At 38.3% G+C, this 24,603-nt stretch overlaps 1 protein-coding gene across 4 annotated transcripts in view; it reads right to left on the bottom strand.

Annotated features, from left to right (window-relative positions):
- tenm3 (teneurin transmembrane protein 3) overlaps positions 1–17,075 on the bottom strand; it is a 60,390-nt gene extending 43,315 nt beyond the window's left edge. For all 4 annotated transcript variants that reach the window (XM_087806302.1, XM_087806295.1, XM_087806292.1 and 1 more), the window contains exon 1: positions 16,315–17,075. In XM_087806302.1, coding sequence (XP_087662428.1) covers positions 16,315–16,372 — 58 coding nt within the window. In that variant the 5' untranslated portion in view covers positions 16,373–17,075. The remainder of the gene's footprint in view (positions 1–16,314) is intronic.
- Between the last annotated feature and the right edge of the window lie 7,528 nt (positions 17,076–24,603).

Raw genomic sequence — 24,603 nt, forward strand, 5'->3', positions numbered from 1 at the left:
ACAAATGTTGCGTATATTTACATGTGAATTACAATTATGTCTTCATTCAAATATAAAACTTAACTTTGATTATAATTTATAAACACCCTCTCAGATCTCAAGCAGGTGTGTATCTTTCTGTGTACTTTGCGCCACAAAATAATCAATCAATGCATTATCTGATAACAATTAAATCCATACATTTATTTGCATCCGAACCTTAAAGAGCTAACCAGGCGACGGATACACGACGGGTTGTATATCGGCGGGAAGCTAGCAATACGATACATATCCCGCTACAAGGGCAACGATAAATTATACTGCGATATATTGTGATACTGTAGTAACAAGGATAAATTTGTAATATTGAGTACTTGACTCTGGTGTAACAGACCACATGACCCAATGACGAAGTCAACTGTATCCTCTCATCCTCAGTCATGGCCGGCAATATTTCATTGCTTCTTTTGCCTGTGAAGGACGCAATGACTAGCGCCATCTAGCGGCCAGATTTTTTATTGCAACACAAAAATGAACAAATGTTGCGTATATTTACATGTTAATTACAATTATGTCTTCATTCAAATATAAAACTTAACTTTGATTATAATTGATAAACATCCTCTCAGATCTCAAGCAGGTGTGTATCTTTCTGTGTACTTTGCACCACAAAATAATCAATCAATGCATTATCTGCTAACAATTAAATCCATACATTTATTTGCATCCGAACCTTAAAGAGCTAACCAGGCGACGGATACACGACGGGTTGTATATCGGCGGGAAGCTAGCAATACGATACATATCCCGCTACAAGGGCAACGATAAATGATACTGCGATATATTGTGATACTGTAGTAACAAGGATAAATTTGTAGTATTGAGTACTTGACTCTGGTGTTACAGACCACATGACCCATTAACGAAGTCGACTGTATCCTCTCGTCCTTAGTCATGACCGGCAATATTTCATTGCTCCTTTAGCCGTGAAGGACGCAATGACTAGTGCCATCTAGCGGCCAGACTTTTTATTGCAACACAAAGATGAGCAAATGTTGTGTATAATAATATGTGAATTATAATTATGTCTTCAAATATAAAACTTAACTTTGATTAAAATAAAACGTGATTTGAAACAGTTTATTTGGGAGAAAAAAAAAAGGGCTGTTGAATAAAGTTGTGTGTATAAAAAGAAATGCTGCAATATTTAAACATATCCATATCTTCTCACCCCCGTCCTGACGCTGGTGTGAAGGATTCAGTGTAGAGAACCTTCACAGTGCGGGAGACTCGCTCACAGCACCGTTGAAAAAAAAAAAATGAGGCCTCTGATAACGGCGGCTGCAGCCAAAACATCCATCTGTTTTTGATATCGCTTTAAACATGTTCCGCACCGGCATGTTTTCCACAGCAGTGTGTCAGAGGGTTTTCATTTCAAACGGCAGCAATTATCCAAGTTATTCTTGTTCTTACCCTTCCTGTCTGTTCGTTGTTAGTTCCACGACGAGTCGCAGAAACACAGACGTCAATTAAAACAACTATTTCCCCCCAGAATGAAATGAAATCTGATCGTTCCACTCAGGAAAAGATCCAGCTTTCTCTCTGCCAGGAGAACTTTCTGGAGAGTCTTGTGAAAACATCTAAGATTCGAGGCATGAATGTACGGTTTTTGAAGAGAAGGAGAATATCTAGGGATATTTGTTTAAGGCGAGTACAGCAGAGAGACAGAGCCTGTCGAAGTATATTCGTTTTATCAGTTGAATTTAACATTTTAATGTTGAAACTTGTTTTTGAATTTAATCATTTTGGTATTAAAGCGTTTAATTTTTTTTGTTGTAGTAATTTCATTATGTTTTAAAAAAAAATTGTAGACATTATAATTCAAATAATTAATAATAATTAATCAATGTATTTTAATTTTTTTGCCATTTAAATGTATTCCTTTCAATATTTTTTTATATTTGAATTTAAAGGCTTTAAATTGACAAATGTTGAATTTAGAAAAACATTTTCTGAATTATTGGAATAAGAATATCAAACTCTATGTGTAAAAAATGAATGCATTTTGAGAAAATACCTTTTTTTTTTTACATTCAATCAACCTTTTCTTAAACCTATATTTCTATTATTATTAAAAATAAAAATAATTTAAAATAGAAAATATTTAATTCAACTATCTTAAGAAAATAAATGCTTTACAATGTTTCAATATAAAATCCAAGCTTTTAAAATGTTAAATTCAACCTTTAAATTTTCCGAAGGCCCTGATATACATATATACACAATATTATCAGCTAACAATAGATAATCATAGAGACAGTAGGATTGGCCGATGACAGGTGATCCTCAGGGGGTAGAGGGCATGGAAACCCCTCTGTCAGAGCAAAAACATAGAATATAAAACGAAGAACAATCATTGGTGTGTCCTGATAGTCTGGGGGGGGAAGGTTCAGGGCGAGCCTGAAGTCTCCCCCCCGACACCGTTAGGGATTAGGCAGAATAACAGGGAAGGTGGAGGGATGTGTGGAACACAGTGGCAGTTATTGTCGATGAAAACCATGTTTGTCTCAAGCCTCTGTTGTAGGTCGTGGTATTTAACCATCCATCGTCTCTCGAGTTACAAACTCTATATATCAGAGGTCGGGGAGAGGTTTTTTTGTTGAAAGCTTCTCGAGTATCCTCTCGTCCTCAGTCAAGTGCGTAATGACTACTGCCATGAACAAACAAACGCTGTGAATATTTGCATGTTAACTGTAAATAAAGTAAATAATAAAAATCGCCTTTACCTACAACTCAAATGTTTCTTCTTTTATAAAAGAACACGCTTTGGAAATGAAGGGAGGAATCATCATTTAATTCTGTGTCTATTTGCTGAAAGAATAATACCTCATTTTAATTGTACTTTTATTTGGGTATATTCAGGTTATTTGTCAAGGGTTTATTTCCACTTTCGGATAATTGATGCACTTGATTTAATAGTTTATTTATCGGAAGTTAATTTTCTGAGTGAATCTGAATCTGGAGTATTTATCACTTTATTATCACCAATGTATTGAAGTAGATTTATAACAGTTTCAAAATAACTCTTGACACTAACATGTGAATATGTAAGTTATTTATATATTCTTTATTTTAAACACACTTTTAAAAAATATATAAACCGTTGAATAACTATTATATATATATATATTTTTTTATATATATATATATATAATTATTTTTCGATACAGTAAGCACAACCTTTTCTTTTTTATTATTTGATTTTAGTACATTTTCATTTTAGAAATGATTTTCTGTCCATTATTATTTGTCCCACGTTATTTAATGCACCACGGACGGTCCGACGTTATTGAACGCACCGCACTCCTCTGGGGAAAACGTTTCAATGATTGATTTTTTTATTTTAAGTGCTCGTTTAAAACACAATATGTGTTACAATATAATAACAGTAGTTGCTCAAAGCCAAAGATTATACAACCTGGACTTCATCAACTCATTGATAATAATTCAAGTCATTTTTTTCTGATTGTGTGGATTTTGTGTGTGTGTGTGTGTGTGTTTGTGCCAGTGTTTCTCAATGCATTAAACACACCTCTGTGCAGAGACAAACACACATTGGCAGACAGAGTGACAGAGTGACCGCTCGCTCTTAGCCCCTAGGCTAACAGTGACCTCGAAATCATCTACTGTACGCGTGTGAGTTGTGGATGTGCTGACATTACAAGACCTCCTTTCAGCCCCTCAGTCGCAGACCACCTTAACCACGGATCGGAACCGAAACAAATGTTTAACGGCCTTCGTTGAAATTGCTGGTGATTTAACTCGGCATTGTAACGTGTAAGGTTTTTGTTATTGTTGCCTCACAGACTCAAGAATACTGTGCTTGCAATAGGGGTGTGTATGTGGCAAGAATCTGGTGATAAGATACTCATAACGATACAATTTACTGTGGTATATATCATAATACTGTAGGAACAAGAATATATTTGTAGTATTGTCGAGTACTTGACTCTGGTGTTGCAGAATTTACAGACCACATGACCCTTGAAGAAGTCGTAACTGCTTTCATTTGTTTTGAAACCAAAATATTTCCAGTCATCAGATTTAAAAGCTGCCACTGTATCCTCTCGCCCTCAGTCATTGGCAGGATCTCGTGGGATTTCATTGTTCATTTAGCTGCTGAATGTTAACAGTAGAAAAGAATCCAAATATTTGATCTCAAACACACTTACAAAAGGAAAATTTAAATTGAGCTGACAGTATCCTCTCGTCCTCAGCCATTGGTGGGATCTCACATGATTACATTTTTTCTTTAGCTGCGGAGGACGTCATGACTGCTGCCATCTAGCGGGTTTAATTGCAATGAACATGAACCAATTTAGTAAATATTTGTATTCCGTTGTAAATAAAAAAAAAAATCTAATTTGTTTATCTCGAACACACTAACAAAAGTAAAATTTCATTGAGCCGACTATATCCTCTCGTCCTCAGCCATCGCCGGGATCTCACAGGATTTCATTTTTTTGTATAGCTGCGGAGGACGTAATGACTGCTGCCATCTAGCGGCCGGAGGTTTAATTGCAACAAAACTGAACCAACCCTGTAAACATTTGTATTCCAGTGTAAATTTTTAAAAAATGTAGTTTATCTTGAACACACTTACAAAAGTAAAATTTAATTGAGCCGACTGCATCCTCTCGTCCTCAGCTATCGCCAGGATCTCACATGATTTAATAGCTGCGGAGGATGTAATGACTGCTGCCATCTAGCGACCAGAGATTTAATTGCAACAAAACTGAACCAACCCTGTAAACATTTGTATTCCAGTGTAAATTAAAAAAAAAAGTAATTAGTTTATCTTGAACACACTTACAAAAGTAAAATTTAATTGAGCCGACTGTATCCTCTAGTCCTCAGCCATCGCCAGGATCTCACAGGATTTAATAGCTACGGAGGACGTAATCACAGCTGGTTGTTGTATATATAGTCGATATAGTATTTATAATACGACAACAATTTTCTTACACCCCTTGTTTACATTGAAAAAAAAAAAAAAAATCACACCGTTTTCTGTTCTTAATTTGTTAATAAAGTAGATTTTTATTTGCCTAAATATTTTCTCCCTCCGTTATTCAACGCACCACGGACTCTTTTATGTTATGGAACAAACCTCACTCATTCCATCAGTCATGGTTTTTTATTTATTTTGCAAAGTACGTTTAGCCTCTGGGTTTTTTTTTTTGTTTTTCGGCATCACCCTCTTTCGGTCTCGTTTTCCCTCACGTGGTAATGGCTCTTTGAAGGAAATGTTTCCTCAGAGTTTTCGTTAACAACCCAGGGTAGGAAGGGATGGAGTCAGGGGAAGGAGGGGCGGGGGGGTTATTGGTGCAGTACTCACCACATTGAACAGTAATTTTTTGTCATTTTCTCCGGCTTGCACGGTGTCTGAGCTGGAAGAGCATTTTAGCCCCTGCAGAGCTGGTGGCCATGTGACCGAGGATGTACTGGCGCGAGGGTAACGACAGAGTAACACCAGTCCTGCATCAGCACCGACGTGAGGAGACTCACAACAATGTTTTTTTGTTTTTTTCTTATGTACACATGGATTTAATTCAGGTTTGAATTCTGCCCTTCATTCATTAACACACACAAAAAAGAAAAGTTATCCTTATAAGAACGAGACGGTCGTAGTGTTTAAAAACGGCTGCCGGACGTAATTAAATGAACCACTAATCTGTCGGCGACAGCTTTCATCTTAATTTTTTTTGTGCGCGCATCAGCGTGTGTGCGTGTGTGTGTGTCCACGCCTACGTCACGACAAACACTCAAACAAACAAACGTGTGTACTTGTGATTGTGTACTGCAGGACAGCTGGTGTGATGCAGATCATCTATATTTCACTCCCATCATTATCCTGATGGAAGCCGAGTGTGACACGCGACACATGTCACTCAGTCTGGACCGATGAGGCCGTGCATCTGTTGTGTACACTTTACTGCTGTTGACAACATTCAGGTACACAACAACTATATATGAAATATATAATCCAAACTAAAGTCAACTTATTTGTTGATTGAATTGATCTTGGACCTCTATTGTACTCATTAGTATATGTGCGTTTGTATAAAACTCTTTGTTTTTCCTGGAGATGAAATCTTGTTTACCAAAACCACGCCTACTCTGCTGTGATTGGTCGAGTATTATCAAGTTTCGATCAAGAATACGTTCACCTTTGAATGTGTTTTAGTTCATCATTCTTGGAGAAGATTCAAATCCTAGTAAATGGTACTCTTTAACATGTTCAGTAAATTATGAAGCCTCGTCCTACTATGAAATACATGGACTGGTTGTTGCACCTGAAGTAGTAGAGGTGTAAGAAAACACTTAAATATTGCAATTTTTTTAAACATCAAAGTACTTTTTATAATTATTATTTTATTTAATCAAAAATATTAATAAATTATTTATTACTTTTAGAAAAAAGTTTTTCTTAATAGTGCTTGAGTCATGTATATACTTTAAAATATATGCCAAATATCTGTATTTTAGACAGGAAAACATTGATATCTTTGAAATCATATTATATTTTTCTTCATATTTTTGTTTATGGTTAATATTTCAATAAGGTGTGTACAAAATAAATAAAAATCGAAGTTTTTAACATGCAGGTATACACGATATTTTGATAATTTTTGCAATTCAACTGGACTTACTAAATCTTCAACAAAAGTAACTATGAAATCCCTGTGATGACTGAGGACGAGAGGATACGCTCGGCTTTTAAAGCAGATTTTAGGACATATATCGGTTTGGAAAACAAATTGACGAGACTTACAACTTCGTTAAGAGTCCTGTGGTCTGTGAATTGTGAGTCGAGTACTCGACAATACTACAAATATATCTTGTTACCACACTACTACATTGCATCTGTGTAGAATGCTAAAGCATTTTGCTCACCGTTTACCGACTTGTGTTTTTAATGCAAATGTGTTTTTTGGCGGCATGGAGCGAGAAGACGAGGATAATTACTGGGAGAGAATATGTATGCAGGTACTAAAACTGTGCAGTAAAGAGGAAAAGTGATGCATCAAGAGAGCACACCGAGGTGCTTTGAGAGATTTAAAGGTGAAAAATACTGTGTACGCTCACAAATGATTACATGCAAACTGGGGCCTTGTTAAATCCGCAAGAGTAGAAAAGTACTCTCGCTTTTTCTGCCCTAATTGGCAGAACCTTGTTTGGGTTTCAACTTTTTTCTGGAGCCAACGTTCATCACAAATAAATTGTCTCTCCGTCCAAGTGTTTTTTTTTCCGTGGCGGGTTAACGGTGTTCAGCGAGCCGTGGGTGAAAGTTGTGCACTTGTTGACGGAGCAAGTCCTTCATCCGACCTGACACTCATTACATCTAGTGTCTCGGCCGTCGGTGCTCCATGTATGTGCGGATCTAGTGTACGTGAGGCCGGGGATTGAATCCATCACAGGAGCTTGTTAGGAGAATAAAGACGTCGAGTTTTGTTTCTCCTTTTGTTATAAACAATAGAAAAATGTGTGTGTTTGTGTATTCATGTCTTTCAATGTGTGTGTGTTTATGTGTGCATGTGTTTCAATGTGTGTGTGTTTATGTATGCATGTGTTTCAATGTGTGTATGTGTTTATGTGTGTCGGTGTGTGTGTGTTTGTGTATGCATGTGTTTCAATGTGTGTGTGTTTATGTGTGCATGTGTTTCAATGTGTGTGTGTTTATGTGTGCATGTGTTTCAATGTGTGTTTGTTTATGTATGCATGTCTTTCAATGTGTGTGTGTTTATGTGTGCATGTGTTTCAATGTGTGTGTGTTTATGTATGCATGTGTTTCAATGTGTGTATGTGTTTATGTGTGTCGGTGTGTGTGTGTTTGTGTATGCATGTGTTTCAATGTGTGTGTGTTTATGTGTGCATGTGTTTCAATGTGTGTGTGTTTATGTGTGCATGTGTTTCAATGTGTGTTTGTTTATGTATGCATGTCTTTCAATGTGTGTGTGTTTATGTGTGCATGTGTTTCAATGTGTGTGTGTTTATGTATGCATGTGTTTCAATGTGTGTATGTGTTTATGTGTGTCGGTGTGTGTGTGTTTGTGTATGCATGTGTTTCAATGTGTGTGTGTTTATGTGTGCATGTGTTTCAATGTGTGTGTGTTTATGTGTGCATGTGTTTCAATGTGTGTGTGTTTATGTGTGCATGTGTTTCAATGTGTGTGTGTTTATATGTGCATGTGTTTCAATGTGTGTGTGTTTATGTATGCATGTGTTTCAATGTGTGTGTGTTTATGTATGCATGTGTTTCAATGTGTGTGTGTTTATGTGTGCATGTGTTTCAATGTGTGTGTGTTTATGTGTGCATGTGTTTCAATGTGTGTGTGTTTATGTGTGCATGTGTTTCAATGTGTGTGTGTTTATGTGTGCATGTGTTTCAATGTGTGTGTGTTTATATGTGCATGTGTTTCAATGTGTGTGTGTTTATGTGTGCATGTGTTTCAATGTGTGTGTGTTTATGTGTGCATGTGTTTCAATGTGTGTATGTGTTTATGTGTGCATGTCTTTCAATGTGTGTTTGTTTATGTGTGCATGTGTTTCAATGTGTGTCTGTTTGTGTGTGCATGTGTTTCAATGTGTGTGTGTTTATGTATGCATGTGTTTCAATGTGTGTGTGTTTATGTATGCATGTGTTTCAATGTGTGTGTGTTTATATGTGCATGTGTTTCAATGTGTGTGTGTTTATGTGTGCATGTGTTTCAATGTGTGTGTGTTTATGTGTGCATGTGTTTCAATGTGTGTGTGTTTATATGTGCATGTGTTTCAATGTGTGTGTGTTTATGTATGCATGTGTTTCAATGTGTGTGTGTTTATGTATGCATGTGTTTCAATGTGTGTGTGTTTATGTGTGCATGTGTTTCAATGTGTGTGTGTTTATGTGTGCATGTGTTTCAATGTGTGTGTGTTTATGTATGCATGTGTTTCAATGTGTGTGTGTTTATGTGTGCATGTGTTTCAATGTGTGTGTGTTTATGTGTGCATGTGTTTCAATGTGTGTGTGTTTATGTGTGCATGTGTTTCAATGTGTGTGTGTTTATGTGTGCATGTGTTTCAATGTGTGTTTGTTTATGTATGCATGTGTTTCAATGTGTGTGTGTTTATGTGTGCATGTGTTTCAATGTGTGTGTGTTTATGTATGCATGTGTTTCAATGTGTGTGTGTTTATGTGTGCATGTGTTTCAATGTGTGTGTGTTTATGTGTGCATGTATTTCAATGTGTGTGTGTTTGTGTGTGTCTGTGTGTGTGTGTGTGTGTTTGTGTATGCATGTGTTTCAATGTGTGTTTATATGTGCATGTGTTTCAATGTGTGTGTGTTTATGTGTGCATGTGTTTCAATGTGTGTGTGTTTATGTGTGCATGTGTTTCAATGTGTGTGTGTTTATGTGTGCATGTGTTTCAATGTGTGTGTGTTTATATGTGCATGTGTTTCAATGTGTGTGTGTTTGTGTGTGTCGGTGTGTGTGTGTGTTTGTGTATGCATGTGTTTCAATGTGTGTTTATATGTGCATGTGTTTCTATGTGTGTGTGTTTATATGTGCATGTGTTTCAATGTGTGTGTGTGTGTGTTTGTGTATGCATGTGTTTCAATGTGTGTTTATATGTGCATGTGTTTCAATGTGTGTATGTGTTTATGTATGCATGTGTTTCAATGTGTGTTTATATGTGCATGTGTTTCAATGTGTGTATGTGTTTATGTATGCATGTGTTTCAATGTGTGTGTGTTTATGTGTGCATGTGTTTCAATGTGTGTGTGTTTGTGTGTGTCGGTGTGTGTTTGTGTATGCATGTGTTTCAATGTGTGTTTATATGTGCATGTGTTTCAATGTGTGTGTGTTTATGTGTGCATGTGTTTCAATGTGTGTGTGTTTATATGTGCATGTGTTTCAATGTGTGTGTGTCAATGCGTGTATGTGTTTGTGTATGCATGTGTGTGTGTTTATGTGTACATGTGATCCAATGTGTGTGTTTATGTGTGTCAATGTGTGTATGTGTTTGTGTATGCGTGTGTGTAGGTGTGTGTGTTTATGTGTGTCAATGTGTGTACATGTTTGTTTAGCATGCGTGTGTGTGTGTTTATGTATGCGTGTGTGTGTGAGTATGTGTGTCAATGTGTGTATGTGTTTGCATGTGTGTGTTTATGTATGCGTGTGTTTATGTGTGTCAATGTGTGTATGTGTTTGTGTATGCATGTGGTGAAGGTGTGTGTGTTTATGTATGCATGTGTGTGTGATTATGTATGCATGTGTGTGTGATTATGTATGCTTGTGTGTGAGTGTGTGTGTTTATGTGTGCATGTGTGTGTGATTATGTATGCATGTGTGTGTGTTTATGTATTCATGTGTGTGAGTGTGTGCATGTGTTTCTATGTTTCTGTGTGTGTACGTGTTTATACGTGTCAATGTGTGTATGTGTTTATGTATGCATGTGTGTGTTTATGTATGAATGTGTGTAAGTTTACAGGCATGCATGCAAGTGTGCGTTTGTGTGTTAACATGTTATGCATGAGTTACGTGTGAGTTTTAGTGTAAGAATGAACGTATCCATATCAGCATATGTGTGTTTGTGTGTTTATCTGCATGTGTGTGAGTTTGTGTGCATGCATGAGAGTGCGTGTTTGCATCCATGTGAGCATGTGTGTGTGTTAGTGTTTTAGGATATGTGTGTTAGCATGTGTTTGTGCGTTAGCATGAGTTTGTGTGCATTTACCTGCATGAGTGTGAGTTTGAGAATGTGCAGGAGTGTATATATCAGCATATGTGTGTGTGTAAGTGTGTGAGTGCAATTACACATATCGTCAGGAGCACACAGTGGGAGTGTAACACGTGTGTGCGACCATGGTTAGCTGGTCTGTAACGACATATTGAATTGATTAGAGTTGTTCTAACGTGAAGTGATTAAAGAGACGAGTCGTCACAAATCATCTGCTAAACAACGTGTCAACGGCTTCATCAGCGCCAGATTATCGTCATGATTCAGATCACGGTGGCGTGTTTCAACTCTTGGAGGTTGTTTTTAAACACAAGCCGGTTTCATCCACTAACAGGCTCCCCCGGCTCCACGCGACTCGCACCAACCCCCCAATTCCGCGAGCGACCCCATCACAACCAGGTGCTGTGGACTGTTTCCCTGTCACATCATCTGTCTTTGTCTGCCTCAACCACCGAGACAAAGATACAGAGAGTGTGTGTGTCTGTGTGCGAGAGGATCTGTGTGTGTGTGTGTGTGTCTGTGTGTCAGGGAGAATCTCTGTGTGTGTGTCTAAGAGAAAATCTGTGTTTGTGTTTCTGTGGGAGAGACAATCTCTGTGTGAGAGAGAGAATCTGTGTGTGTGTGTCTGTGTGTGAGGGGGAATCTGTGTGTGTGTGTGTGTGTGTGTGTGTGAGAGGGAGAATCTGTGTGTGTGTCTAAGAGAAAATCTGTGTTTGTGTTTCTGTGGGAGAGACAATCTCTGTGTGAGAGAGAGAATCTGTGTGTGTGTGTCTGTGTGTGAGGGGGAATCTGTGTGTGTGTGTGTGTGTGTGTGTGTGAGAGGGAGAATCTGTGTGTGTGTGTGTGTGTGTGTGTGTCATAGAGAAAATCTGTGTTTGTGTTTCTGTGGGAGAGACAATCTCTGTGTGAGAGAGAGAATCTATGTGTGTGTGTCTGTGTGAGAGAGAATCTGTGTGTGTTTGAGAGAAAATCTGTGTTTGTGTGTCTGTGTGTGAGGGAGAATCTGTGTGTGTGTGTGTGTGTGTGAGAGAGAATCTGTGTGTGTTTGAGAGAAAATCTGTGTTTGTGTGTCTGTGTGTGAGGGAGAATCTGTGTGTGTGTGTGTGTGAGAGAGAATATGTGTGTGTTTGAGAGAAAATCTGTGTTTGTGTGTCTGTGTGAGAGAGAATATGTGTGTGTTTGAGAGAAAATCTGTGTTTGTGTGTCTGTGTGAGAGAGAATCTGTGTGTGTTTGAGAGAAAATCTGTGTTTGTGAGTCTGTGTGAGAGAGAATATGTGTGTGTTTGAGAGAAAATCTGTGTTTGTGTGTCTGTCTGAGAGAGAATCTGTGTGTGTTTGAGAGAAAATCTTTGTTTGTGTGTCTGTGTGAGAGAGAATATGTGTGTGTTTGAGAGAAAATCTGTGTTTGTGTGTCTGTCTGAGAGAGAATTTGTGTGTGAGTGTGTCTATGTGTGAGACAATCTCTATGTGTGTTTCTGTGTGTAAGATAAAATGTGTGTGTGTGTGTCTGTGTGTGAGAAAGAATGTGTGTGTGTGTCTCTGTGTGTGAGAGAGAATGTGTGTGTGTCTGCACAAGTGTAAGTGTGCATGACGGTGTGTGTGTCTTTGTGCATGCGTGTGTGTGTGTTTGTGAGAGAGAATCTGTGTGTGTGTCTGTGTGTGCACAAGTGTAAGTGTGCGCGTCTGTGCACGAGGGTGTGTGTTTGTGAGAGAGAGTCTGTAATTGTGAGTGTGTAAATAAGTGTAGTGTGTGAGCGTGTGTGCATAAGTGTGTGTATGTGAGAGAGCATCTGTGTGCGTGTGCTCAAGTGTATGTCTGCATGAGTTTGCGTGTGTCTGTGGATGAATGTGTGTGTGTGTGTCTGTGCATGAGTGTGTAAGTGTGTGCCTTTGACTCTGTGTGTGCATGACTGTGTCATAAGTCTATGTGTGTGAGTCTTTGTGTGTGTATGTGCATGACTGTGCATGTGCATGTGTGTTTGTGTGTCTATGCATGTGTATTAGTGTGTGTTTATGCGTGTGTGTGAGTCCGTGTGTCTATGAGTGCTTCTGTTTGTGTGTCAAATTATAAATACGTGTGCAAGTCTCTGTGTGCATGAATGTGTTCGTGTCTCTATGTATGCATGAGTTTGTGTGTGTTTGTGTCTATGTATGCATGATTGTGTGTGTGTCTATATATGCATGTGTGTCTGCTTTAGTGTGCATTCAAGTCTATGCGTGTGTGAGTCTGCAACTGTCTGTGTGTGTGTCTATGTATGCATGATTGTGTGTCTACATGCATGTGTGCGTAAATGCATTTACTTTAGTGTGTGTTCAAGTCTATGCGTGTGTGAGTCTGTGACTGTCTGTGTGTGTGTGTGTCTATGTATGCATGATTGTGTGTCTACATGCATGTGTGCGTAAATGCATTTACTTTAGTGTGTGTTCAAGTCTATGCGTGTGTGAGTCTGTGACTGTCTGTGTGTGTGTGTCTATGTATGCATGATTGTGTGTCTACATGCATGTGTGCGTAAATTCATTTACTTTAGTGTGTGTTCAAGTCTATGCTTGTGTGAGTCTGTGACTGTCTGTGTGTGTGTCTATGTATGCATGACTGTGTGTCTATGTGCATGTGTGCGAAAATGCATTTACTTTAATGTGTGTTAAGTCTATGCGTGTGTGAGTCTGTGACTGTCTGTTTGTGTGTCTATGTATGCATGACTGTGTGTCTATGTGCATGTGTGCGAAAATGCATTTCCTTTAATGTGTGTTAAGTCTATGCGTGTGTGAGTCTGTGACTGTCTGTGTGCGACTGCAAGTTGCTCGTTCTCATGACTGTATTAACGTGTCGCCGGTTGTTAATGAGGAACCTTTTCGTTGAAGGTCATGAGGTCGAATGTGAGATTTTTTTTAAAAAGTCACTGCATATTAAGAGAGACGAGACGTTTGGATGTGATGAGGAATCGAAAGAGTGAAGTTAACAATCATCCTATCAATGCTTGTCAACCTGAATATTGTGTACTTCTGAAAAAGAAATAATAGACAACATTGACACCCATCATGAGAAAATAAAAATTCCTGAGTCATTCGTGATGAATGAAGAAATTTGGGCGCTTTGATTAAAAGTCAAACGCACAAATCGACACGTCAGAAACGGTTTTGGGTTTAAAATTGTTTGTTTTTTTTAAATCCCGGAGAAGTTCGATGCTAACCGTTAGCAACAGGAAGTGGCGACGCTTCGCATTTGACTCGTCAACCAAAGTAAAAAGAAAATAACAACAACAAATCCTTCGACAATAAAAAAAACACGATTATGTTCGTGTGACAACATGATGAGTTTTATATTTAATTCATGCTACAACACACACACACACTGTCACACACTACTTTAGTAACATCCTGTTGGGACTGTCACGCCATTGTATTGATCAAAAGCTGATTGATTATTTAAATATTGTGTGTGTGTGTGTTTGGGATTCAATTGTTATAATATTATCCGATGAAACAGGAAGTGCCAAACACTGCCTCACAAAGGCATATATTCGTGGCCAACATTATAAAAAAATATATAATAAAAGGAAGAAAAAAAAACAATCCTCTCAGGAACACGACGCATCATCATGACAACAGAGGAGGCGAATACAGGAAAACCTCGATCTTTTCTATCCAACCTTTAAAGCCATAATAGGAGTATTTTCCGCACACACTCAGCACAAACGTGTGCATTCATGCCGGCTGTACACGGCGAACAAGTGTATTCCCCCGCGGCGACATGGAATCAGCAGGTCATCCAGTGGTCGACTGGTCATGTTGTCGACCTCTCCGTCAGTAAACACCCCTTGAACCCTCACGACGACACCGTCCGCTTTAATGGTCACGTCCCACTCACAACGCCAACGTGACTTGACGTTCTTCACACCGTTCTCCTGCACGACCGCGAGGTACCGTCAGAGAACCGAGGATGCTTTTTTTTTCTCTTTTTTTTTTTGTGTCAAGCAGTTTCTCCTCCTCGCCCCGGAAACTTGAAGTGTCGTCCAGAGGAAAGTGCACCATGTTGACAACAGTAATCACACATGTGACGCCCGTCTTGAGAGCGTGAGAGATGGTTTCTCACATTTTTTTTACCCTCTCACAGTATAATCATGATAATATTATAGGAACTTTTCCCACCAGCCATCGTCCACACTTCTTTTCAAACCCGTTTCTACTCAAAAATGAGAGTTGAAAAGCCCTTAAAACTCAATAGCAGATCGTTCTTCAATACTTCAGCGGTGTTGGAGGAGAAACTTGAATTACACACACTCTCTCACACACACACACACACTCACACTCACACACAAAGTACAAGGAATGCAAATTTGGTGTCTGGAAGCAATTAGAAGAAAAGCAAAACCCCGTCTTCATATTTCTGACGGACGGGCGAAGCTCACCGTACATCCAGCCATGTACACACTCGTGAAGGAAGGAAGATAAACACATTTTCTTTTTCCGAGGCGTGCGATTATACTTACTTTCGATGCACGTGACCAAAGTAAAGTGATATAATATTAAACAAACATTACTGTGGGCGACATAACAGCAACATGGTTTTGCATTTACAGGTGAGAGTCATGTTTTGTTTGTTTTTAATTCGCATTAAATGTAAGTGGAGAGTCGTCATTCTTATTATGTGCTTTATTTTGGTCTATAAAGTACCAATTTAGTGTATATATATTATATTAATATTATATATATATATATTTGTATATATATGCACACGCATAACACGTCTATCACTTCAACACACACAATAGACAACACACATGTGGAATATATATATATATTTTAAAAATGTACTCATCATCATATGCAATTGTATGTGTTGTGCTTACAATATACATATGTATGCAATATATATATATATAAAATAACTTTCAATTTACTTTCAATAAACTACTTTCATTTCGAAATTGCCCATTTCATAAATAAGATACAGTCGCTATTTGTGCGATGTATTAAAATGATATACAAATAAATGATTCAGTTTTATTATTATTATAAATAACTTTCAATGAATTTCTTCATTAAAAAATAAATAAATAAATAAGTAGGATCGTTTTATTTGTCTCCTCCTGTATAAGTCGCGAGTGAAAACTGAAAAATTATAATTAAAATTATTATAATAATTTAACATTTAAAAAATAAAATAAAATAAAAACTTTTGAAACCAATAGCAATCCATGTATCCAGACGTGTATATGTTTAAATACTCAAACGTGTTTAGTTGAATTATAAAACTGTGTGTGTGTAAGTGTGTGTGTGTAAGTGTGTGTGTGTGTGTGTGTGTGTGTGTGTGTGCGTCAGCAGCCAAATCCAAATAGTTGCGGCGCAAACCTCGTACTTGAGGAGAATCCTGATGAACACACACTGAGTTTTTTTTGTCTCTGGATGGAAAGGTGAAGAAGCGACACACACACACACACAAAAAAAGCCAACACTGTTGCACACACACATGTGTTGAAGGACTCAGCAGCAGCACCGCAGTGCACGAGAAGAAGAAGAAGAAGAAGAAGAAGAAGAAGAAGAAGGTCTACCTCGTCGCTGCTCGTCTCTGCTCCAGCTTCCACACGCAGGATCCAATCTGTCGTGCATGAGAGCAAAACAAAACCACCAGCGATTTTTTTCTCTGCCCTCTTTTTTCTTTTCACCCCTCGGACCAGAAGAAAAGAACAATCCTTTCACGTGACTCTTTTTTTCTTTCTTTTTTTCTCCACACAAAAACGCATAAAAAAAAAAAAAATCTCTCTTTTTTTTTTTTTTTTCTTCTCCCCTTTTCGAACCTGTTCGTTCAGTGGCCGGCGTGCGTGTGTGCGTGTGATGTTCTCCCGGCTCGCTCCACGGTCGCTGCGAGTGTGTGTGTGCGCGCCTTTGTTTGTGATGTCATTCCTGCTTCTCTGCAACTTTGGACTTTCTCTCGCTGGTGGAGCGAGGAGGGGGCGTGGCCTCGGACGGCAGGGGCCGCGCCGTGATTGGTCGACGCGCCGGAGCGAGACGAGAGAGAGAGCAACTGATCTCCTCCTTCGTTCAACATTCACACAGAGGCTCAGTTTTTTCTTTCTTTTTTTTTTTTCGCTTTGTCTGTATTCATCTCACACTTGCGAAGCTTTTTTTTTTTATTAATGACTGAATACAGCGCCAGCTGTTGACACTATTGACACTTGACGTGACGTCACGCAATCACGTTTGATTCATTTTGCTTTTAATTTTTTTTCAAATTAAAGCATCATCTAGAAGTAGATTTGTGTCAACGGGTTATCACTTAATTTCTTCATACGTAACTCTTATTGCTTTTTTAAAAAACGTTTAACTTTAAATTGTTAATAGATATGTAAGGTAAGGTAAGGTCAATCTTCAAATTGTTTTTTTTCCAATAGCCACAGAAAATACAGCAATTTTTCATAAAAAATAAAACAAGAACAAAAACAAAGAGCAATAAAGAGAAGCTGATACAATCTAAGTCTAAAGATAAAGATAAAGAACATAGATCAAAGAAAAATAACAAAGGATACAAAGACTAACATATAACTATTATTGTATTGTATAGTATTAATTGTTGTTGCATTTGATACTGAAATTAATCATGCATTGAAAGAAAAAAATAAAAGTGCTTGAAGTTTAATTTTGATTTGATTTTTAACAAAAATTCAGTGTTAGAAATTCATACTGAAAGTCTGGCGGCACAAATTCCCATCCATAATCAAACAAGATACAACAACACCACCATGTATAATAGTAAGAGTAAGTAAGTAAGTATTTTTTATTTATAGAGCGCTTTTCCAGACCAGGGTCACAAAGCTCTTAAACAATCAAAACAATATTCAATAAAGTTTTAAAGGTCAAGATAAAACTGATAACACAACAGGAGTTCCAGAAAATCAAGGAAAAGCCTGAACAAATAAAAACTTCTTAAGATGTTTCTTAAAGGACAGGACAGAAAACAGCCAAGCTTAATGTCAAAATTGACCGTTATCATAAAGTGATAGTTCACCTTAAAATCTTCATTTTCTACTTACTCGACTAAGGGTTGGTAAAATTTTAAGAGTAATCTGTTATTTTTTAGAATGTAAAATTTGCAGATGTGTATTTCGATATGTAGGACGAGACAGTTCCTCACTTTTCTTAGTTCAAAAAGACACTTTAAAAACATCCAAATACCTCCATACTGCTCGCCTGTAACGTCCCTCTTGTATTGAAGCGTCAACATGAGTAATTGTTCTGAAAATGAATTAAACAAGTCTTTTATTTTATGCTTGTTTGTCGTGGAAGATCCTGGTCTTCTAGGGTAAATCCCATGATGCGCATTTGTGAGATTCACCTTGAATGACTTTATGTTTCCGCTAAAAAAAGATTGATTTTCGGGAATATTCCTCATGTTGTGTCTTCAATACAAGACGAGCAGTAGGAAGGTGTTTGGATGTTCTGTGGTTCTGGACTACATGGTGTGAGCTCCCGTCGAAACCATCAAATCTCAGCCTGTAAATCAAGAAAGACTCTCAGAAAACATGAGTGTGAGTAGAGAATGTGTGCAATTTAAGTGAAATATCCCTTTAATCTATTTATTTATCAACATATTTTTTACCAGAAACCTGGTTCTTCTCTTTCCTAGATAGGAAGTAGCGACAGTGAAAAACGATACCTGTTCTAAGCTCGTACTGTCCTTCATCAACACTAAAACACTCCCAGAGCGTCTTCATAGCACCTGTGTTTTGTGTGTCATAGTGTTAATAATAATTCTCTCATATTCACCTTATCCCTTTAGAAATTGAACCGTTATGTTACTCCTTGTGTGCAACATTAGATTTGTATTTTCAAAGATTCAAAATGATTCTCCGATTGTTGAATAAATGTGTTTTTTTCTTGTCCAATCGATGATTTTCCAAAAAGAGGATCAGATTATATCTTTGTTGGTTTTGCAGTTGGTTTTGCACCCTCGGTGTAAGATGTTGACATTCATGCATCCCGACGACCTTGAGAAGAGCATCATCCACCGAGACATAAATGAGAATAAACAAGATCACAAACTACAGACACTCGGCTACAGGGATGCGGCGGCTGGACATGATTAGTCAGCATGACGCTCGGGGGATTATCTGTGACGGCGACGGCCATTGAACCCGCCACATGGATTTTGGGGCCTCAAAGGCTGAAGATGACATAACGCAGGCTTAACAAGGTGAAGCATGTGAGAACACACTCCTGTCTAAGTCAAGCCTCTGAACCCGGCAGACGGTACTGGTGACTTTTTTTTTTTTCTCGTATGTTTCAACAGTAACACATGACGTTGCATACTCCACATCCAGCTTGAAAACCTATTGACCAACAAACGGAGGAGAATCGATGCACAAAAGAGACGGCCTTCGTCGCTCCCTCTTTCACGCCCTCAGCACGAGACTTCAAGGTAATAATGCAACTTCATCAAAAGAAAAAAGTTTCAAAATTCCCTTTTTTTCTTGAATTGTCATCTCACGCCTTCGAAGGATATTGACGTTTATCCCAAACTCGGCCTCCATTGTGAGTCCTCCAGCTTTATTTTCCGACTGAATTCCTCCAGCAGCGAAGCCTTTTCACCAAGTGGTGCATTAGCCGGCCCCCGAAACCCACACAATACACCCTGTGGACCTTCAGAGTTGGGGATTTGTTCGATAAAAAGAACTGTGAGTGTGCATGTGTGTGTGTGTGTGAGAGAGAGTACACAGCATATTTCATCACAAGGTCAGCTGTTGCTACCATTAGACACCCCATGTTTCACTCACTCAGTGTCACCGGGTGCAGTACAATAACCCCACGCCATTTAATTTCTGTTGGAAGCAAACCTCCTGGGTTAGTTCAGCATCTCAGAGAAACAAGGAGCACCACAGAAGCCAGGGAGAAGTGTGAAGAAAATCAATCAACTGGAGATGTTAACTTTTTATTTTTATAAACCCCTTATTCACGAGGCAGACTATCAATTCATCTGATATCTACAGTTCTCCCAATCATTGTTTGCGCCTTAGAGCGTTTATGAACATGAATATCCAGCCGACGTCTCCCTCGTCTGTCGGCAGCTGCCGGCAGTGGCGAGCGGACGATTATTAGGTAGAATCGTTCCTGACCTATCACTACAAAATGTAATCTTTGCTACGAACACAGCCCGAGGCCCCGGTCTGACAGACATTTGTTCCTGGGCCTCACACTAAAAAGTACGAAATCAGCTGTATTGAGTTTCAAATGACAGTAACGTCTCGCTTTATTTAGAAAAGCGTGTTCATGACACTTAAAGTGATAGTTATTTCACCCATTTTTCTACTCACCCTCATGTCGAATAAGGGTCGGGATTATTTTCAGAGTAATCTGTTCCTTTTTAGAGTTGATGTATGTTCATTTTAATGTTGCAACTGGAGCTTTCGTCCAAAAAGACAACGTTTAAAACATCCAAATACCTCCATTAACGTGCATCTTGTATTGAAACCTCGACCTTCGAAATTGTTCTTTAAAAACTCTATAATCTTTATTCTTTATAAGTTTGTTTTTAGGCGAAGTTATAAGTCTCTCATACCCTGCTTGACGTCTTTTTTCCTCATTGAAAAACATTGCGAGTGCAAGAATTAGTCTGCTAGCCTAGTAGCGTCCACTAAAAACAAGCTAAATATAGACTTGTTTAATTTGATCAGGAACGAATCATCTTGTCGAGGCTTCGACACAAGAGGATCATTAAATACGAGCGCCACGGAGGGATTTGGATATCTCCAAGTGTCATTTTTGGACGAAGATGAAGCCGGGCCTAGCAACGTTAAAAAAAAAAAAATCAAGCTTGATATACAGACTTGTTAATTTCTTGCAGGAAATAATTCCTCATGTCGAGGCTTCAATAAAAGAGACCGGAGGAATACAAACCTGAGCATCAGTGGCTACGTTAAAATTGATATACATTTTTGCCTATAAAAGAAACAAAATAATTCCAACCCTTAGTCTTAGTCGACATGCGGGTGAGTGAACTATCACTTTAAGCTTAACCGGTCATTTTCTCCTGTAGGTCTTTATATTGACAATTTTTACCGAAAGAAAGAAGTCTTTTTTGGGGGCCATAATTAATGTTAATTACTCAAATTATTGAGTTTATCCACAAGATGACGTCGTTCATTGTTCGAGTGTTTTCGTTGGCAAGGGGATGATTCGTCTCGTGAGACTAGCATTTCTGTTTCCGCTGTGTTTTTGTTTTTTGAAATCTGTACGGTATCAGCAATTTGCATGAGTTGTAAATAAATAATAAAAGCACAGGAAGAAAAAAAAAAATACCATCGCTTTATTGCTCATTGAGTGCTTACACATGTGTGTGGTCATACATGATTTATTTGTTTATTATTATTTAATGAATTGATGACCAAGTGATCGATCGACCAGAAGCCGAGAAGGATCGAGCTGGAAGGACTATTGAACGACTTGAAGTACACGGTCTCTGTCGCACAAGAAACTCACAGGCTTCGAATAATACTCATTATTTTATTCTTAACTGACACCACAAACAATCCCTATGTTGTGTTTTCAACACTGGCAACAAAAGTGTCTGATTCTGAATACCTGAATTAAAAGATACACTGATGTCATCTCTAGGCCTCCCTAGTGTCTCTTGCCACGTCAAGACAATTATTTTGGTAACTTTTACCAATCAATTTAGTCTGTAAACTATTAAAAATGGGTCTTTCTTGGACCATCTTGTCGCAGAGAACCCCGTCCAGGACTCCTGCTGAGTCAGCACTATTATGTTGTTTTATTTTTACTGTCTTTATCTAAAGGATGGTCAGTGAAATTTAGAGTATAATGAACAGGCCTGTGAGGCGAAAAAGTGTGCTTAGTAAATCCTTATAGAACATTGTACATTTAATGTGAATATGAAAAGATATATAGAGGGCCTCAGAGTAGAAGGCCTACAAAAAAGGAGGGTATTTAGGATACAGGTCATAGACTATCGTCTAGAGCAGGCGTGACTAAAAATCCTTTAGCAGTCATTTTCGTGGGCGAACAAAATGTATATTTTCTCTACTGTATTTGACAGGAAGTCTGATATTGCGTAAATTATCTCAGTGTATTATTTCACTTTCTTGGGAAATGAGTCCTTAGCAAAAGAAGAAGTACAACTACAGTACGGGAAAAACTGGACGAGTACCTTGAAGGTAAAGGGGTGCAAGAATCTGGCGATACGATATGTAAGTAAATGAGAAGGTAAGTAAAATTTGTAGAGCGCTTTTCTAGACCAGGGTCACAAAGCGCTTAAACAATTATTACAATACCGGATAAAATATATGCTTAAAAGGTCAAGATAACACCGAGACGAACACAGGAGTCTCAGAGAATCAAGGTAAGGCCTGCACAAATAAAAGTGTCTTAAGATGTTTCTTGAAGGAGTCAATAAAGGGTGTTGCCCCCGTAAGATATATTGTGATAGTGTAGTAACGAGGATATATTTGTAGTATTGTCGAGTACTTGACTCTGGTGTTGTAGAATTTACAGACCACATGACTCTTGACGAAGTCATAACTGCTTTTATTTGTTTAGAAACCAAAATATGTACAAACATCAGCTCTAAAAGCTGCTGGAGTACAGTTTATTATTATCAATTTTAAATTCAGTTCCGTTCAATAGGGTATTGTGGGCAAAACAGTTAGGATATTAAATTGCATTGATATATTCTTACACCCCTACCTACAGGTCTACGTACATACAATCCCTGGATTTTCAAAGTTTTCAGCATTACCAGCTTGATTATGTATCAACTTTGGTTGAGTTATTAATTAAACAAAATTACTGACATCAGAAAAAAAAACCTCCTAACAACCCTAAGAGTTGCTTGCAACATAGGAAATTGCCGGTCGACACACCTGACTCTGAGAGTGCATAGTGCCAACTGTATGTGTCATATGTTTTGTGATATTTCACATACAGAACTCCGATGCAATTATTAGATATGAATTATTCATTTCATTGTCCGCAAAGGAAGAGGTGGAATTGATAAGCAGATGTTTGTAAACTATGACAGCGTTTCTATCCATCCACAGTTAACAAGATGGCTGACGACAGTGAAATGATCAGTTTAAATCAATTGAGCGCTAGCCTGTTTGTTTCATAATGATTCATGTATTCATTGGAATTTGAGGTAGTTCTTCCTACAGAGTGACAAACTCTCACGCTCAATACAAACAGCATGGTACTTTCTGGGGCACATGTTTCATGTGAATATCAGAAACAGTGTCGCGGTAAACTGAAACTGTAACGATCCCCCTCTTGGTACATTTTATTTTGTCATACACCTCCTGTTTTGTCCCTTGTTTCGTCTTGATTGTTGGGAAAGTTGCGGGGCGGTTGCAGACTTTGTTTGTGGAGACCTCTGAAGAAGTATTTCTGCCTGCCAATCATACTGCCATCTTAGACGCTGCACTTTCTACAGACGGACGTCGGCTCGTTTACAGTTCTGCCTGGTATGAAATTCACACTAACTTTATCATTCTTTTACTGACTTTCTGGATTTGTGATTTATCTGACTCTCTGAACATTTCCTGGCTATTTTTCCAGCAGCAATTTTGTTACTTTGTTTTTGGCGAGTTGTATTGTTATTATTTCTAATTATTTCCCTTTAAGTGGTTCGTTCTGGCAGCCATTCTGTTCTGTATTTATTTGTTTGCTTTATTTGGAGTCAATTGGTATCGGACTTGGACTGTGAGAAGGGACTGTGAATTTTTTTTTCCACATTCTGGCAAACTGAGCACAAAAAGAAACTAATCGCTTCTGGTCACGTGCCTCAGCGTCCATTGGTTTTCTCTTGTTTAAGTTGGCTCTGTTGTATAGAATTCTACATTTAGTTAACCAAATTGAATTAACTAAGTATTTTTGAATAGCTTGAGTCAGATTTTAAAGCCTTACGGAGAGTGACTGCTAATGTCCTAATGATGTAGTCGTAGCTGTCCAAGTATGAGCTTCAGAGGCCAAATGATCCCATCAGAACACTGCAGCTATTGATCCAGCCACTTCTCAGCCAACACATACTAATGACTGTGTTTCTATGTGAGCCTGCCAGCAAGAGTTACACTGAGAAATGATATCATTTATGGTTGGATTTTTCAAGGCTGCTTCTTTCGTTAAAACAATTCCAATGAGTGGTTGATGTCTATTTTGATTCAAATATTACTGAAAATGGATCCCAGAGTCTACTAAAATATCCCACTCTAAGGTTAGAGTAAGAAGAATGAGTCTGGGCATTTCTATACTCTAACTGAATAAAATAAAAGGATCATGGATATGTGTTGAAGGTGAAATTTTCTACATGAAGAAGCACACACCGGCAGCAGAGCAGATATGAATATACCTTATCATGTTTAAATGATAAACAAAACAGCAAAAATCTATTCCTGGCATCCTTGGAATGGACGATAAGACAGGTCACATCACACTCCTTTATTCACGGGATGATCAAGCTTCACCTGCTGATGAGCCTGATGATCACAGCCCACCAGACGGCACTCTTTCGGCCAACAGCGCCATCTACTGAGCCTTGAAAATGGTGACACTGCTTCAAGAAGCTCTGTTAGATCGTCACTGCGGTATTATAAACACAGTGTTTTGCACATTTGTATTGAAAGCATCTGCTCCAACAAGCTTGCTGCCTCACACACACACACACACACACACACAAATATAATCAAACTACTTAACAAATTTACGTGTAAAAAAAAAAAAGAATCAACGTCCTTTGAGCGGGGCCTCTGTAGATGTATTTCTGCCTGCAATTTGAATCTGCAAATAGAGATGCCATCTTACACACTGCGCTTTCTACGGACCGGCATCAGCTCGTT

Source organism: Callionymus lyra, chromosome 1 (assembly GCF_982586985.1).
Source record: "Callionymus lyra chromosome 1, fCalLyr1.hap1.1, whole genome shotgun sequence".
Classification (NCBI taxonomy): domain Eukaryota; kingdom Metazoa; phylum Chordata; class Actinopteri; order Syngnathiformes; family Callionymidae; genus Callionymus; species Callionymus lyra.